Genomic DNA, 19044 nt, shown 5'->3' on the forward strand with positions numbered 1-19044 from the left:
ACAGTGATAAACAAACCCATGAATATTGACTTGCTGGGTTTATTTTTAAATTGTTTGCCTGAAAAGCTACCTGTGACATTCCTGGATGGAATTTCACCCAATATTTCCTGTCTCTTGTGAAAATAGTAATCAAAGAATTTTCTTTATCCTGAGATCTTAGAGAAAGACCTGAAACATAATGGACAAAATGGTTTATGCTTGGAACAAAGAACAGTGCTACAAGGGTTGGAGACCTGCAGTCGGGTGGTTTGTTCTCAGATGTGGAAGCTGGCCAGATTTCCCCAGTGGCCTGGCCTTTCTGCCGTGGTTCCATGTCAGCAACCAAGCCCAACAAGTGTCAGGGCAAATTCAAATAGCAGAATTGATTGCTGGGAATGATTTATGCCTGTCTGCCTCTCCTTGGGTGGGGAGGGTTTGTTTAAATTCTATGCTGCCATTTTGAACTGTCTTCAGACATTTCTCAATTTATTGGAAGTTTCTGCTTCTCAGCTATGGTTCTTTTCACCAATAAGTCTATGCTGTGACGTTTTACTTAACTGGCTTGTAAAGCCAGCTTACCATGAAGGCTTAAAGGAACCTGGTTTTCTTTAAGAATATATATATTAACAGTGACATGAAAGCTACTCACAAGCCCTACCTACACGATGTGGGTTGTGAAACAAGAGCCTGTTTGATTTTAAATTTAAGAGGAAGATATGCATTTCTCCTGTTGAACCTTCCTAAAATATAACCTTTTCAACAAGTAAGCTGAGAAGAAACCCACATGTGAACATCTAAAATTAAGACTTGCTTGAAATTTGCAGCACTTCCCTACAATAAATCCATCCAGTTGCAAGCAGATGCTGCTCCTCCCTGCCTGCTTCCCATTTAAAGTACAAACAATAGTTTTATAACCTGTGATGTTGCAATATCTTATTTTGGTTTCTGTGAGTACAGAACAGAATGTTTTTGAACATTTTAGAATATAATACAGTTGACTATTCACAGTTGCACAGGATCTAAAATGATCATCTAGTCCAACTGCCTGACCAATTCAGGGCTGACCAAAAGTCAAAGCATGTTTTTAAAGGCAATGTTCAAATGCCTCTTAAAGACCATCAGGCTTGGAGCACTGACCACCTCTTGAGGAAGCCTAGTGTTTGATCACCTCTCAGTAGAGAAATGCTTCTTAATGTCCAGCTTAAACTTACCCAGGAGCAGCTTTGAACCTTTCCCATCCTATCACAGGATACCAGAGAGAAGAGACCAGCAGCTGCCTCTCCCCTTGCCCTTCTCAGGAAGCTGTAGAGATCAGTGAGTTCACAGAATGCAACAGTTTGGAAGGGACCTTCAAAAGTCATCTTGTCTAAGCCCCCCTGCAGTGAGCAGGGATATCTCCAACTAGGTCAGGTTGATCAGGGCCCCATCAAGTTTGACCTTGAATATCTCCAGAGGTGGGGCCTCATCCACAACCCAGGGCAACCTGTTCCAGTATTTTACCACTCTCATTGTAAAGAACTTCCATCTCATGTCTAATCTAAATCTACTCTGCTCTAGCTTAAAACCATTGCCTCTTGTCCTATTGCTACAATCTCTTCTAAACAGTCCTTCCACAGCCTTCCTGTAGGTCCCCTTCAGATATTGAAATGATAAGTTTGCCCCACAGCCTCATTTTCTCCAAACTAGTCAAGCCCAAAGTTCTTACCAGCTTCTCATAAAACCTTCCTTCCAACCCTTTCACCAGGTTCTTTCCCGTTCTCTGGACACATTCAAGGACCTCCACATCCTTAAATGGTGAGGCCCAGAACTGCACACAGTAGTCAGAGTGAAGCTGCACCAATGCTGAACACAGTGGGATAATCACCTCACCAGCTGGCTATACTGTATTTAATGCACTCCAAGATGTGGTTTGCTCTTTTGGCTGCTAAGGCACACTGCTGGCTCATGTTGAGCCTACTGTCAACCAGCAACACAAGATCCGCTTCTGCACAGCTGCTTGCCAGCAACATCCTTTCCCAGTTTATGCTTGGGCATAGAAATGTTATGTTTTGCCACAGTTTCTTGCCTCCCACGGAAAAAGATTGCAGAAGTTGGTATAAGTAAACTGTACAAGGTGGAAATCATGATAAGATGGCAAATACAGCAACTTAAAATATATCAGTGAAGTTTAATCAAGGAGTTCAGTTGAGAATTGTTACCTTTCAGTGTTGTTGACTTTGGTGAAATGAGTTAATTTGTTCAGGAACTTTGTTCCTGCAAACACTTGTGCTGTTTTTACAGCTTATTAAATACATTTCTAGACAGACAGCTATTATCCACTCATTCTTTTATAAGCACACACAGAACTTACAGCTCCCTTTATAAAATAACCCTGTGTATATAAATTGTCTATTGCCTGCAGAAATTTATATGCACCTACCACTTCTCTTTTAATATATAATGTAAAAGAAACTAGAGTGCGTCTTCTTTCACTGGTATGTACCTTTTTCTTTTGGAAATATTGTATATTTTGAAAAAAGAAAAACACATTATTAAAGGATTTTATTCGTGAGACAAGACAAAGATGACACTGCTCTTGTCTTGGTATTTCAGTTTACCATGGTTAAAGTATTTTCATTGTCTAGGCCGTAAACTTTATTTTCAAGCGTGTCCATTTTAATTCATATCCCCTTATAATTAATTGTCTGAATTATCAGCACGGATATATAATCATTATTTTTACAGCAGCAACATCTAGGAGGCCCTACTTACTTTGGGGCTGTGTGGTGCTTGGTACTGTGTAACCAACAAAGGCACAGTCCTTGCACCTAGGCATTTTTTTCTAAATAGATGAGTATAGGAGGTATAAAGTGTGGATTACTTTGGTTTTTTCAGTGCTTTTATTGAATTGTTTGTGCTGCTTATGTGTAAGATAATCAAAAGCCTGTCAGATAACCTCACTGCATATTAAAGAAAAACCGTTTCACTCCAAACAGGAACAATTGATCTGTTCCTAATGTTAAAAGGTCTTTTTCGCTCTTTATGCTAAGCTGTGCCACCTGATGTCAGTGCATGGCAATTGAAAGCAGCAGGAACTGTTCACATGTATCCAAAGGCTGGGTAATAATCCAAAAAGTTAACCCAGAGATTCTTCATAAGATGCTTGGATTTCAGTGATATTTGTAGCATTGCAAGGCAATGGTACAAATCCAATTCACGCACCATATGCTGTGGCTGGTCAGCTGCATGGTCTTGGCTATCAGCCATGTGTCAGCTCCCTGCTGCATTTCTTACCCATTTGGTCTTTAACAGCGTTGCTGTCCCTTGGAGTGCTGGAACACCAGCTCTCACAGAGTTTGGCCATACACCTGGAATTAAGTGGGAAAAGGAAACTGATGATTTTTTGTGTGCACTTCATCAGAAATTGCCTTTTGCTGATCTTTTCAGAGTCTGTTGCAGGAATGAGCCAGCTACTTCATTCTCTCCTGAAGCTGGTATGTGGGAGGGCAGTCTTCATGTGTAGGCTTTGTGTGTGGGAAGATTTCCTTTGCAGGTGTTATGTATGAAAGCTGTAAAGGAGTGGCGGCTGCTGCTGACGCTGCAGAGACCAAACCCAAGAAGATAAAGGAAATCAAAGGAGCAAGAGAAAGATAAGGGAGGGAAGCCAAAGAGGCAAATGGAATAAAGCAGAGGAAGGCAATCATGAGGGAAGTCAGAGATGTGATGAAGGGAAGAGACACTCCGGCAGGAAGAACAGACATAGAAACACTGGCACGGAAATAGCAGCTGTGATTGATAGCCAGGAAGTAGCCACAGCTCTTACTACTGAAGATATGCACACAGCCGTGGTGCTACATAAATCAGTTAGAGTTAAGCTGCTCTTAATATTCTCATCCTTTACTGTTACTCTGGCTAAGAAAAAAGATGACAAACTTTAGAAACAACGACTTAAAATATTTCTGTGTCAGTGCAGTAGGCCATCACTGAGTAGAAAAACAATCTGACGTGACTAGTTTTTAGAGGAGAATGGAAATAGAAGAGAAGCAAAGGGGAAGAAACAGATACAAAGATGTTTCGTCAGATCCCTGTCCTGTGCATCTCCTCGGCGCTGGGTGTGTGTAATGAAGTTGTACATTAGTACAAGCGTGCTCCCGTCCTGGTGGGGTGAGCTCCGGACTGAGCACGGAATGGCGTCAACTCCCTTGCACACAATTGGGGTTAAATGAAACGCCAACTACAAAGGTAGATCCAATGCGAAAGGTACCACGGCAACAGGACCTAGATCCATACTCACTTAGCCCCTGGCTAAGCACCAAGCCACGCCTCAGCTAGGCTTCTGCCAGGCCTCAATGACGCATCAAAAATGTCCCCCGCAGCCAGCCAAGCCTCCCCCACGTTAGGACTTGCTGCACCTCCTGCCAAGATAGGCCCAGAGCAGGACTCAGCTATGCAGAAGTAGATTCCACCAGCCAGGCCTCACTCCCACAGAGCCGAGGGCGATAGCAGCAGTCGCACGCCTGGAGCAGAGGGGTGAGAGCCAGAGAAGTGGCTGCACAGCCTGCTCCTTACAGCGGGAGGTGCAGGGTGTGGGAGGGGATAACAAGTACAACATCCTGTGTACTCCCCCTGGGGCTCTCTAGTCCTCTGGGGGAATTTATGGCAGGACAGTAAATCCCTAGCCTACAGCAATGGTTAATGTTACCTGCTCTTGTAGCGTGGTGTGCTGAAATCCCCTCCCACATTAACACTACCAGGCTAGCTCGGCTCGGAAGCAAATGTAGCTGTATTTACAAGCAAAAACTACAGTCTACAATGGAATGCAACGAATATATACAAAATATACAGTGTTTACAATACTTACAAATATGTACAATTAACAGAAACAGCACAAAGCCCTCCTGGCCAAAACCAGGAAAGCTGCCCCCCCTGGTGTGGAACCCCCTTCCCTGCCTTCTCTAGACCCCCCTGGCAGAATGAAGAAAGACAAGAAGCAGAGAGGTTGTTAGAACTTAGCTTTCAAGGTCAGTATTGCAGGTGTGTTGCCTCTGAAGCAAAGCCAGAAGAGAGACGCAGAAGCACCCTGCTAGACTGCCCAGCAGAAAAACACCAGACAGACTGAACTTGGGTTTGACTACTGAATCTTAGAGGCTTCTATCTCTCCAATGGAAGTGTTTAGAATAATCATTATTTTTCTTTCTTACTTCCAATTATGATTTGTTTACATTCTTCTACTTCTCTGCTCAAACTCTGAAAAGAAATTAAAGGCATAGCTTTAAAAACCACCGCAGCCCTCTTGATGTTCAAATTAAGTTGTTGCTGTGCTTTCCTAAGAGCTTTCTGGCAGGTAAGGCTCTATTGCTTGCTTTGCTTAATCAAATTAATGGTTCCTCTGAATTCACATTTTCTTCTTTGAAAAAGAGAGTAAGGAAGTTACTGTACACTGTTTTCCAGAGGCAGGATGACATTAAACTTCATTGTAATCTCTTGCTGTCTCAGCTCCTGCGGCTGAATGAATCTAAATATGTGTAAGCTTTTCAAAAGTATTTTTAAAATATTTAGGCCTGTAAAAGGTTGAAAAGAATCTTTGCAAGTACTGTTATGCCAAAATAAATTGCCTATATGCTGGAAAGCCATGAAAGTCAGTGGAGAAAAACTGTCAAATTACTGATGAGGCAGCATGAGAGAAGAATGGAAGGACCCTCCATGTTTTATTTCAAGAGAGGAGGAGCCTTGTCTGTTCATTCAAGAGGCAAATTAAAACAGATACACAGTGAGAAATACGTGTTAAAGTAGAGCAAGTCTGTTGTAGGTTCATTAAAGAAAAGCAAGCACAAGGGCTTTAATGGAGCACTTTAACCTTAGCACTTCATGTGCTTGGCCACCCTAGCAGGACATTGGATAGATATTTGGCAGTACCTGAGAACTGAGCAGGTTTCAGTCAGGGATGGGATCAGGCTCAGCACTCTGACACTGGGTTCAACATCACTGCTGGTTTGCAGCATGGAATGCACATGGAGCACCCTCTTAGCCAACACTTTTGGCTGCTCTTCTCTGAACCTTTGCAAGAGTTAAGCCCTGTGGTGCTTGCTGGTGAACATGCTGGCAGATACCTGCTCCCTTGCTGGAATGAGGGTTGAGGTGTGCAGGGGAAGCAGGCTGGCACCTCTGGCGCTGGCACCAGAGTTGGGATCAGGGTCGTGAGGCCCATCTGGCTGCCTTCACTGCTGCAGGCATTTTGTCCTGTTGCACAGCTGGAGTAGGCAGGAGTTAGTCCTCAGCCCTAGGAGAGCTTTAGCTCTTGCTGTGCTACCTTAAATTGACTTTAAAAATAAAAAATAAAATCTGCCTTGTGCTTAACTGTGTGCCTTAAATGAGGAATTTTAATAATGTGCCAACAGCAGCAGTTTGGAGTCTCTTACTGAGGAAAAGGTCACTGTGCCCATAAGTTATCCTAGCATTTGATCAGTGGACTCCTTTCTAAAGACTTTAAGTCTCATTATTCACTGCTTATAAAGTCACTCGAGATATAAGAAGTCTTTTTATAGTAATGAAAGAACTCCCACAATTAGCCAGAAGGCAGCCATCTATCTTTTAAAACTACTCAGTTCAGAGGAGCCCAGGAGTTTCAGGCGTCTGTACGTGGATGAATTGTTATGACAGTGATAAGTGTAACATCCGTGAGGCAATACCAGCCATGGCTGAGTTCATGGAAGGCTGGGAGTTTTTTAGAGGTGAAAGAGAGACTTTTTCTTTTGTTAGTGAAATGTAGAATATGATTCCTTGAAGAGGAGAATTTACAGGATTTACGTTATTTACAGAGTCCTGAAATCTGCCATTCAGCCTCTTCCATTATTGTTTAAGAATTGCTGATGATTAAAGAATGTTGTTAATTTGGTTTCTCAAAAATTTAATGGTAACTACCTTTTAAGTGCCTCTTCTCTGAGAAAAATACATACCCTAGAAGAAAAATTGAGAATGAGCTTCTGTAGGGCATAGACACTGAAGTTCACAGGAAAACACAGCATTTGGTGCAGAAGCTTAGATAAAAAAAATCATTTGTTCTGAGTACCCACACTGGCCTTTGATTGTATTTTTCCCCACCGTCAAAGGGTTGCTATATGTGGTAGAACTTGTGAGAGATTTATATAATATCTTATCCACAAATTGAAAAAGTTTGCAATGTTTAATGTAATAAATGATGGTCTAATTATATCAAGGAGTAACTCAATGTATTTTATGCATGCCACAGCTAGTTTAGTCTTTATTGCCCTCAGGCAGAATCTTAATATCATCAGAAAAACTGTTTGTCAATATTAAAAGCAATTTACATAGTAAATACACTACGGCCTTGTTACATCACCATCTGGGTTAGCATGCTGGTACCAGGAGGTGCTGGTAAAGGCAGACCTCGCAAACGTTCAAATTGTCCAGCTGTCACCGTGGGAGGATGACAAGTGCCACCATTCCCTCTCTGTGTGAAGGGGACAGGTTCAGTGAGAGCCCAGTGGGAGGTCTTTGTGGAAAAGTGTTCATGAAAGGAAAGATGGAATTGGCAGGTATGAGATAAAGGAGACACTGGGGAGAAAAGAAGGGTTCACACTGAGAAAAAAGGCAAAGTGCAAAGACCAGACAGCCTAAGAGAGAGAAGGGACAGACCAGAAGTGGCAAAGCAAGTGAGAGGAGAATGAGACTTGGAATACCACAGAACCAAGACATGACAGGTGTTGGAAGGGACCTCCAGATCATTCAGTCCAACCTCTCTGCTGAAGCAGATTCATCTAGTGCAGGTTACCCAGGACCACATTCAGGTGGGGTTTTGAATATCTCCAGAGAAGGATACTCTCTCAGCCTGACATGGTGCCCTGTCACCCTCAAAGTTTTCATTAGGTTCAGACAGAACATCTGCTATTCCAGTTTGTGCCCATCGCCCTTTGTCCTGTCTCTGGGCACTGAAAAGAGACTGACTTCTCTCAGTCTTCTCTTCTCCAGGCTAAAAATAGCCTCAGGCCTCTCATCCTTTCCTTGTAAGAGAGGAAGTAAAACCAACTAGAAGAGGATAAAAGAGTGATGGCTATAGCAGCTAGTAACAGGCAGATTGAGCTAGAAAAGGAGAGTAACAGCTGCTTACAAATACGTGTCTACCTATGCTTGTCTCCAGGCAGCTCCCTATGAAACTAATGCATTGATTCTTAAATTTAATTTGGTGGGGTTTTTCATTCTAACGCAAACCTAGATAATTGCACATCGCAGTACATTCTCTTTTGAAACTCTCCTCTGAGCTGTTGTGGTGCTCTCTGAGCTGAGCTTTCTAAGCTGTTCTGATGTTGTTGAGCACTAAAGGACTTGAAAGGACCTTTGTGAGATGTGCAATGCTCTAACACACAGAGAGAAGCTGGAGGGGATATTCTGCAGTTATGCAGACCACCAAGACTCATGTCATGAAGTTCATGGTGTGTTTTGTCCACAGATTAAAATTGGTGCCGTAGTAGTGCTTTTAAAATTGTTGGAGCAGGCATAGTTATCCTGGAGGTGTGAACCGTAATATCCAAGTGTTTCTTGGAAATATGTTCCAAGGTGAGGATTCCAGGTCTGTGAAGAGACTTTAAGCGTGGAAATGTTAGGTGTCACCTGGGGTGGGCCTTTCCATAAACCATTTGTGTGCCTAATCTAGTCAACTGGGAGCAGGCTACAGGTGTGCATCCTTTAACTATACTCAGTACCTTAAAGACAATTAGTCAGTAAAGTTGGGATTTAAAACCCCAAACTTCCTCATAAAGGTGTGTAGCAGGGGGGGAATCTTTAGTGATTTCTTTGCTTGAAATGGCCTTGACTTTTCTTTCAAAATGTGGTGCATGATTCAGCACACAAAAGTTTTTGAGAGCTGCTTCTAGTAGTAGTGGTTTTGTTTTAGTTAGAGGTGACTGGGTAGAGAAGTCAAAATCATGAGGAAAAAGATACTAAACTAGAGCTTGTATTTGCTGGAGAACCAAAGTTGCACAAGCACTTCTGTATTAGTTACCTTGCTGACTAGTTTGCTGTAGTTTACTGCAGTTGTGATGTAACCTATTGATCCATTCCCTGTACATCTACCTGGGGCACTTTTTCCAATCCAGTTTTAAAGTCTTTTGAATACCCTTTCATAGGTTGTTAGTCAGTACACAGCTCTTGAAGTAGTACACAGCTCTTTGCTGGGGTCTTTTTGGGACGTGTCATGTCTCTCCTAGAGAGGAGTTGCATCTGTCAGATCTGCCCACGTATTCCCTGATCACGGTGGATAACTCTGACACAATGAAGCATCACCTTGAGGTCAGTTGAAAGAGAGGTGCTTTTTTTCTGACATCTGCTGTTTAGATAGTCAGAATTGCTGAGAAGTCATTGGGCTGTCTCCCTCTGTAAGGAAGCTTTACAAAATGGAAAAAGATAGATTTCTATGTTTTCCCACTTCTGTGGCATTTATTTTGTCTTGGTTAGATTAACCTTAGCCACGGGCTTTTCAGCCACAGTACATTTCTGCTAAATACTGGGAAAGAGAAGCGGTACTGGTTGCACAAGGAAGGTGCATAGAGGCTGCAGTGCTGGACATTGCCTATATCTTTTCAGTACTGTTGGACCAGCTACATAAGAATATCGAACAGGACAAACCTCAGCTCTATAGGTAGTGGAGATGTGATCCTCATTGCAAACCTGTGGTTCAGCTTGAAGAAAGGATCCAGAGCCTGTGTCTTCAGCAGCTAGTGTAGCTTTTACGGAGGGGTGACAAGATTTCACGGTCAGAGCAACAAAGGATCAAATGGGAGCAACTGTTGCTTAACGCATCTGGATAAAGAAGAGGAAATGTCATTAACCACCATAATAAAAGTTGTGCCTCTACTGAACTTGCATGAACATTGACTGACATAGTGGTATTGGGTAATGGTTGAATTTCCTGCTTTTCAGTTTAACTTGCTGAAGAAATGCAGCTTAGTACTGAACTGTAACCTAAAAGGTCAGGCTGCTGAATGCCCTTTCTCTAGATGAGCTGTCACATGTGCGTTAGCAGAAGAGTTGCACTGTCCTCTCCAGCATGTGTGTCACTGGAAGCTCGTGTCCTGTGCCCCTGTGTCCTGCCTGGAAATCCTCACAGCTGGTGGGCTTCAGCAGTGTAAGTTTTCTGAGTTTGTATGTGCCAAAAGCTCTAAGTCTGGGAGGGAAGTGGTATTGCTTTGTTCTTTTTCTGTGGCTTGCAGTTAGGGAGGGCTGAAGTTTAACAAAAGACTGGTCAAACTAAGGGACAGCTTGCCAACCAAGGACACACACAGGGTGTGGCAGCCTGGATGTATTCTGGGTGAGGGATTGGAGGTGAAGAGATTACTGTGATGACAGCAGATTTAGCACCTGTCAGGTCAGAGACATCTTCTGCATTGGTGTTGAAATCTCCTAGGACAGAGAACCTTGTGTTAACTCCAGCATCACGTCAGATAGCATCTTTATCATTTTGCTGGAAAACTTCTGTCTGGACATCTCTGCTCCAGCAGAATACTCTGGTTATACTTCCATTTTCCTTTACTGATTAAATGGAGAGTCTCCAAGGATTTTACCTCAGTAGAGCAGATCTTAAATTTCAGCTTACATATGCTAGGTATTTGCTGAGGATAAGAGGTTATCTCATGTGCTGCCGGTATGTCCTTTTGTGATGGTTGCATTCAAATGACTGCACTTTTTTTTTCTCTTAATATGGAGGAGGTAAAGACTGCAGGAAACATATCAACGCCTCTTGATTAAAAAATTCTGGCCAGCATTAAAAGAAATTATCAAGAGCATGGAAGTGTTAGGAGACAAGGGTATTTAGTTTCGCAGTCACAGGCACTGAAATCCTGAAAGCAGTCTTCACTGCTTCTCTTCCTCTTCCTCTTCCTCTTCCTCCTCTTCCTCTTTCTTTCTCTTCCTCTTTCTCTTCCTCTTCCTCTTTCTCTTCCTCTTCCTCTTTCTCTTCCTCTTTCTCTTTTCTTTCTTTCTCTTTCTCTTTCCTTTTTCTTTCTTTCTTCCTTTTTCTTTCTTTTTTCTCTTTCTTTCTTTCTTTCTTTCTCTCTTTCTCTCTTTCTTTCTTTCTTTCTGTCTTTCTGTCTTTCTTTTTTCTTTCTTTTTCTTTTTTTTTTCTGTCTTTTTTTCTTTCTCAAAGCACAAGGGTAACCTAACAACCATTTTCTTATGGTTTTTGTAATCACTGTTTTATTATTTAGTCCTGTCTCTCCTTCCTTCTCTGTTGTCCACCTCTGTGGGAGTGGGAATAAGTCTAAGTACAGTGGTGCTGGCATTAGACGAGGCAGTTGGCCAGTGTCAGTTGATTTGTGTATGAAGATAAAGCTCATTTCACTTGTTTATTTTCTGCTGCTGATGAAGTTTTGCATGTGGCTGGATTTAGAGGAAGAACCCAAAGCGGATGGCCAGGATCCAGGCAGCAGCTACTGGTCACTCTGGGGGAGATGTTGACAAGTGGCCCAGACTTCACAGTGTGTCCAAAAGCAGGGAAAAAGTGTTCATTAAACAGAAGCTTAATCAAACAGGGCAGGAAGATGGTTTACATGAGAAAAGATATATTCTTTACTTAACATTCACAACTTGCGTGTGGATTAATTAGCCCATCTGCTACAACAAATGTATTCTCATGTCTTTGTGTTGACTGTTAAAAGTGACTGATTTCTTTATCCATTTAAAATAGTACCCTGGATTCCACTGAAAGTAACCTTTCAGAGGCAAGGAATTTATTTAATCATACACTAAGAACCTGCTAGTGGCTTGCTGTAAATAAGTGCTCAGCTGTCTATGGCTCCCAGGATAACCATACGTGAGTGTTAGGGCATAATGCAGGAGGCAGAAAACCTTTAAGGAATCTACATGAAGAAAGCTACCAACCCCATCTGTAGGATTTGATTTAGGTTTTAAAATAAAACATCTCTTCCTAGCCCCAAGTAGGTAGGACAGCTGTCAACATAGAGTAATTCAGATATAGATTTTCTTTTGAGAAAGGCAGCGTTCATAAATTAGGTGACCTTTATGTAGATCGACAAAGTGTGTTGATGAACTTCAAATGACAATTTGAACAAGTACTGGGTGTCTGAAGTGCTTGCATTTCATAAGAAACCAACATAAAGGATGGAATGCTTTTAAAGTCTTACACATTTAAATGAAAATAGAGGTCAGCCATAGGTTCCTAGGATAAATGAGAAAGTACATATTTTTGTGATTTTTTTCAGATTTATGTGATTTTAAAATATTGTTATTCTTCAGAAATAAAATTTGCATGTAAATGGCATTGTTGTGAATTTCTGTCTGTTTCCTCAGAAGAAGAGTAAGTATTGACTGATGTAAATAAACAAAGCTTCTGGTTTAAAAAAAAATAAAATCTAATAATATTTTTTGTACACTATTCAAGTATCTTTTTGGTTTGCTGATACAGATCTGTGATAGAATGGTAAGCTTGTGCCAAAACCCATGTGATTCAGCTGGGATAAAGAAAGGTTATGTGTTTTATACTTGAATAGGGAGCAAAAAATTGATGCAGTGCTATGTGGTATTTATTCCCAAGATTTTGCTTTTAGGAGAAGCACCGTATAGCTATCCAAAACTTCAAAATGTATTAAAAGGGTTTGGGGAGGCCAGGAAAGTAATTTTTCTGTCTCTAGGGCCTTAGGAATGAGAGTTACTCAGTGGGACTATAGGATGCTCTTGCTACAAGAACTTCATAAACTGTGGAAAATTGTGTCCTTGATAGGATCTGACTTCGAAGCAAGAAATCAAGCAGAGACAGTAACTGAAGGATGACTAGAAGACTCATGCTTGAGGCTTTATCTTTAATTGCCTTTAGATGGGTCTGAGTTTGAACACTCTGGCAATGTAACTTGCAATATTGGAGAGGGTTTGTGGAAGCTCACATTTTATTTTCTTATAACTTGTTCTTTCACTGTTCTGGCCCTTCTTCATACATACCACTGATTTTTTCCATATAACTTAAGGTTAACATAACCAAAGGTTGTAATTTGATTAATGGTAATTTAAACAGTAACATCTTCACATTTTCGGCTTCAGTCATCAGATAAACCATATATAAGCATTGAATTTAGGTGCCCAGGCTAGTTCCTGTTCATATTACTTGATCACAGTGATACAGTGTTTCTTGGAATCCCAGGCATTCAACACAGGGAGTTCTGATCTTTTTTATGTGTTGAAATCTGTTCAAATAATTTCTAGCCTTCTCATGACCACATGAATGATCTTTGCATTGGTGGCTACACAATGGTGTAGTTATTTTGTGTGTCCTCATGAGTAACGTGGCTGTGGAAATGATGCTTCTTTGGAAGCTGTGTCAGCAGAATGCTAGTTCTGCCTTGTACTTGAGCACATCCTCTGGAAAGGTATGGAGTTAATATATACATCTAATTAATGGTCAATGGTATCAATAGCCATCCATGTAAATGGACAGTACTATGGTTGCAAGTGTTGCCTCTAATATGACAACTGTAATTGCTTTAAAATGTTACTGAAGGCTGCTGAGTGGCTTTTTTGAGTTTTCTGGTGGTGTTTTTCCTTTTTGACCAGAGAGTTTGAAGAATTTCTTGGATGAAAGACTGATATAGCAAAGAAATTTTTTTGTTTTCAACAAATATTTGCAGTCTTTGTGGAAAAATCAGTTATGGGGTCTGTCCCATTTCTGGGGAGGGTTTAGTCTTAGATCATTGTGCTGGTTTGAGGCCAGCCAGAACATCTCTTGCCCCGAAAGGGACAAAAGAATGACACACGCAAATGGATTGGAGAGTGATGGAAAGTTTAAGTGGAAAAGCGATTGGTGATAATACAGAAAAACTACAAACTACAAAGCATAGTGGAAAAGAACATCCTAAAGCATACAGAGTTCCTTACATAGTACCCAGAGGTTTCCCAATCCTTCCCTCCTTCCACCTGAGGGTCTACCCAATCCCTCAGGGCTCTTCCTTCCCCCCTCCCCTCCCACTGCTAGGCAAGTCTCAGGCTGGCCAGGTCTGAGACTGCCCCCCCCCTCCATTCTCCTCCTGGCATTAGGCCTAGACAGGCCTAAGAGGCCTTGAGGATACTCCTCCGGCATTACCTGATAAGAGAGGACATCTCCCATGAGAGCAGAGAGGGAAGAAAGAGGAAGAGAATGACTCTGCAGATGGCCTTATAGGGCGCAGGACTTATGGGTAGAAATACGCCGTTTCCTGTGTCCACCCCTATTGGGCGAGCACCCAGGACATCAGAGGTGTATCTCATGCAGCAGTAGCAGGGGGCACCCAGCCTAAACTGCCACAATCATTAAGCAGAAGGTTTACAACTTCATTGTCTGTACAACAAAGATAATTTGGGCATGAACTTGCAGTAAAATCCTGTTTCTGATTTGCATCCAGTGTACAGATTTTTCCCAGGAACATAAACTTTAATCAAATTTTGGTACTTTTCAGGTATTCACATTTCTTACTAGACAACTCTGCCTTTCTACTACTTCTCACCTCCACAGCAGGTCACAACAGTTAGGTCACATGCAGCAGTCAGCAGCACTCTCATTGCTCTGCAAATCGGAGAATGATGTTTTCTGTGTAAGGGTGTTTCACAGTCCTGTCCAAGAGCTTAGCTACTGACTGACATTGACAAATTAGCTCTCACATTTTATAGTGGGCTGATACATGGGATTTTTGCCCTAATCACCTGAATTTATGTGACTTTAGAATCACACAAATCAGAATGACATACTCACAGAATGCTATGGGTTAGAAGGGACCTCCAGAGATCATCAAGTCCAGCCCCCTGCAAAGCAGGACCACCTAGAGCAGGTCACACAGGAACATGTCCAGGCAGCTTTTGAAGATCTCCAGAGGAGACTCCACAACCTCTCTGGGCAGCCTGTTCCACTGCTCTGTCACCTTCACAGTAAAGAATTTTTTCCTCATGTTGAGATGGAATTTCCTGTGATTGAGTTTTTTGTCCATTGCTCATTGTCCTGTCTCTGGGCACCACTGAAATGAGACTGGCTTCATCCTACTGATAGCCACCCATCAGATATTTGTAGACATTGATAAGGTCCACTCTGAGCCTTCTTTTCTCCAGACTAAACAGACCCAGGTCTCTCAGAGACGTGCTCCAGTCCCTTAGCCATCCTCGTAACTCTCCATTGAACTCTTTCCAGCAGTTCCCTGCAACCTTGCAGTTACCTTTTTTGATACCCTCATCAGACCTCATCTAGACTGGAAGGAATTAGCTGCTTTGCACGTAGCAGAAAGAAACCTTACTGCAGTCTTTCAGTTTTGCCAAGCTATGCTGCATTTGCAGCATAATTTTGTCTGGTTTATTATTCATCTGTTTGTAGCAAATTATTTCTTCAGTTTGTTTATTTGCTTTAGATTTATCTTTTTTTTTTTTTTTCTCTTAAAAGAGCAGCACCTGACTGTTATTCAAATCTTCCTATCTTTGGTCTTAATGATTGTGTAATGGTCATAGCAAATAAGTGACAAAACATTGAAAACTTTTCTTGTTTCTTTTTAGACATCAAATATATGTTTATTGACATCTGCATTAAAAAAAATAATGTGCCAGAAATCCTTTAGAGCAGTGGCGTGCCACAGAAAATTCTGCAATTGAAAAGTAAAAGCACCCTTCCTTTTTTATTTGTATTTTATGAGGTAAATAAAATAGCCTTAGAGAAATAATTTCAAATGTCCTTTTTAAGTGCTGAAGTTTCTCTGCTGTGTTCAGATTCCATTGGGTGAGTTAAGGAAGAGTTGAAAACACTTCTTATTTCTCGCAAAGATTAAAGAATTTATTTTCTCCTACTAACTTTATCTTCCCTCTTTTGCATGGATGCCAAATTATGGTCCAGTCAATGTCAGCACATGGCTTGACATACTACAGAAATAATTAGTCCTTCTGTATTTTAACACCCATATTTTATGCTATCTTTTTTTTGGTTTTGCCTAGGTCAATGGGAAGGACCTCTCCAAGGCCACTCATGAAGAAGCAGTGGAAGCTTTTCGCAACGCCAAGGAGCCAATTGTAGTTCAAGTTTTACGACGAGCCCCAATTACCAAAGCTCATGGTAGCTCTCAGGATGTTCGGCTTGTAGATGCCAGCACTCAGACTGACATCACTTTTGAGCACGTCATGGCTCTGGCCAAACTAAGGCCTTCCACACCACCAGTTCCTGATATCTGCCCTTTTTTACTTTCAGACAGGTATGGTTTATCTTCTGCTGTTTACTTGTGAGATTGAGGCATTGCAGTGGTAGATTTCTCTTGAAAACATCTCAGGAACGCTTTAAATAAATTATAAATGTCATTTATAACCACTGCCCCCCTCAGTGACAGTTTACCTAAACTCTGTTCATAGATTAGCACTACAGGAAGGAATCTAGGCTATGTTTACTTTGTGTTCATGTGTTTGTTCATCCAAAGACAAGCTCTAGTCAAGAGGAAAAACACTTCTGTATTTCAAAGTACTGAAGAGACTTCTTCAAACTGAGGAAGAGCTGTCTTGTTGCTTTCCAATCTTCCAAATATCTTACCAAATAAACAAGAAGGTGCATTATTTAGTTTAGAAGTCCCCTAATCAAAAAGTGAAACAATTCCAAAAAGTACAATTTCACCTGTCACAGCAAATGATATTAATTTAACTATCCTTTAGCTGAATTCTTTGAAACAGAATTGAATGCAAACACCAGCAGATGGTGCTTATATAAAACTAGGTTGTAGGCTTCTTCCTCTTTGGACTCAACTCATGAGTAATGCCATCTGACCCTTGCCCTCTACCTGTAGTCAGCAAAACTATGATACCCCTAGAACTTTCCCACTCACTTCTTAGCATGCAATGCATTACTGAAAAATTGAGCTGTAGCTCTGTTTTCAGAAGTTCTGTGTAAGATGGGGAGATAATTATCTCAGAGACAACTTGCTAGCCAAATGCTGGATTGATACTGCTGCACACCTAGGAACATGTGTATATTTTTGAGTTGTTACTGGATATTATTAAACTGTGTGTTACTGTGGATGATGTTCTTATGCCCTCTGGATGGGGAAGAGTTTCCTACATATGTTAAGACAGATCCAGACTGGGTGCTGCGTGGGTGGGATCCAGTCTTGTGTCTAAATCTGTATCTAAGTGCATATGTAAAGACCTCATTCTTTGTGCTCCAAGCACATTCAACAGTTCAGTTGTCAAGGGTTAACCACTACACTGTTATTTTTAAGTGTACAGTTATTCATATGCACTTCACCAGCCTGTTATCTCAAAACTTTACAACCAGATAAATACTGAGTTGCTCCCAGATACCTTTATGAGCATAAGGGATCCCAGATTGCCACATTTAAGTATTTTGGCCCAAAATACTCTTTTAAGAAATCACCCTGTGTAAATCTGTCAAAAGATGAACTCAGCAAAATTAACTCAGCCAGAGCATGAGCTTTTGATAAGAAAAGAGCCTATACTGTTTCATACAGTTTCTTTCAGACTGTAAGGCCATTCAGAGTAACATTCCAGAGATGAGAAAACTACAGAGAAGTGGTATGAGGGAGTGTTATCACTTTTTAATTAAAAAAAAAAAAAACCACTATTTTCTCACCTAATATTGTTCTCTTTGTTCAACATAGCTGCCATTCTCTTCACCCAGTGGAACATGAATTTTATGAAGGTAATGAGTATCTTTCCAGTCTGCCTGCTGATGCAGATAGAGCAGAGGACTTCGAGTATGAGGTAAGATCACTGACACACTGCAGCCTCCCTTTCTGTTATTACAGATACAGTATTTGCACAGCTGCTAGCAGGCTCCTTTGAGAAAAATAAGAGTGGGAATACTTCTTAAAAAATTGGCACCAAAGACTATTTTATTTTATACCCATATAATGTCATAGACTTTACTGGGGTTAGGCTACACAGGAAATGTGAAATCAGAATTCTGCAGCGGGTGTCTACATACAAGTCTAGGAGGCTTATTAAACGTGTTCCCTCTTTATGCAGTGGAGACTCTCACTCAGATGTTTTGCTTTTACAGTTATAACACTTTAAAACAAGCCTTTTCAAAATAAAAAAATGGTAAATGAAAGCTTAATTTCTTTCCCCTCCCTGGTCCCTAATTTTAAGAAATAATTGGTCTTGTATCTCACGCCTCAGGGGTCACTCTTCCAGATACTTGGTGGGTGTGTACTTAAGTGTTTGTAAGATCAGGCTACAACTTTCAAATAAATATAATTTCTATTACTTGCTCTTCAATATTTGGCATTGTAAGTATTGTAATTATAAGAAGTTGTGCTCTTTGCCACAAATCTCCCTTTGCTCTTAATGTGATTTACACTCCAGTGACAAGGCTGGAATGTTTCTGAGTCACTGGAAAATCATTATGTGAGGCTTCCCAAAAAAGATAACATGATTGGTGATGCTGCTCTTTGTTAGATTTTCATTTCAATATCTAAATAGTCTTCTTGTCAGCCAGTCATTATCTTTTCATATTTTCCACTATCATCTAGTAACAAAATATTTGTAGGGATAGGCATAAGAAGCAGATGGTTCTTTTTATTATTAAACAGTGCTGACTCTTTGCTTAAGTCCAAGTTAACAGTATTTTAAATAAGTGATTATAAATAATTAAATATCTTCAATACAAGATTAAAAATATCCTATCCTCCTGTTTTCTCTACCTTAAGAAATCTTCCTGAGATTTCATATAACTGGTTGACATTTAGAAATGAAATGAATGGCAAAAGCTTCAGCAAATATGCAGTGTGTTCATTTTATTGTGTCTTTAGCAGCTAAAATGCTCTATCACAAGTCATTTCTTTTAGCAGCCTGGGGAATATCAAGTTCTTCTTTTAGGAAGCAGAAAAATCAAATAACATCTACTTAGTGAATCTCAATCAGAACAAACAAAGTTTTATTTGAACTCCTCAAAAAATCATTGCTGGGGATTAGTGAAATCATTATTTCTTCCCAGTTGGATTTTGGTGTGATACACCACAGCACAAGAGTCTCAGAGCTTCAGTTCTGTTTTGTCTCCCCATGTGTAATATAATATTAGATTTCTCTGTCAAGTATGTTTGTTTATGATACTTATTC

The 19044-nt window shown here is 40.8% G+C and overlaps 1 protein-coding gene across 2 annotated transcripts in view; it reads left to right on the forward strand.

The window, feature by feature from the left end:
* PDZRN4 (PDZ domain containing ring finger 4) overlaps positions 1-19044 on the forward strand; it is a 246061-nt gene that overhangs the window by 185065 nt on the left and 41952 nt on the right. For both annotated transcript variants that reach the window (XM_054399580.1, XM_054399581.1), the window contains 2 exons: positions 15922-16175; positions 17586-17688. In XM_054399580.1, coding sequence (XP_054255555.1) covers positions 15922-16175; positions 17586-17688 — 357 coding nt within the window. The remainder of the gene's footprint in view (positions 1-15921; positions 16176-17585; positions 17689-19044) is intronic.

The sequence above is a fragment of the Indicator indicator genome, chromosome 3 (assembly GCF_027791375.1).
Source record: "Indicator indicator isolate 239-I01 chromosome 3, UM_Iind_1.1, whole genome shotgun sequence".
In the NCBI taxonomy this organism is placed as follows: domain Eukaryota; kingdom Metazoa; phylum Chordata; class Aves; order Piciformes; family Indicatoridae; genus Indicator; species Indicator indicator.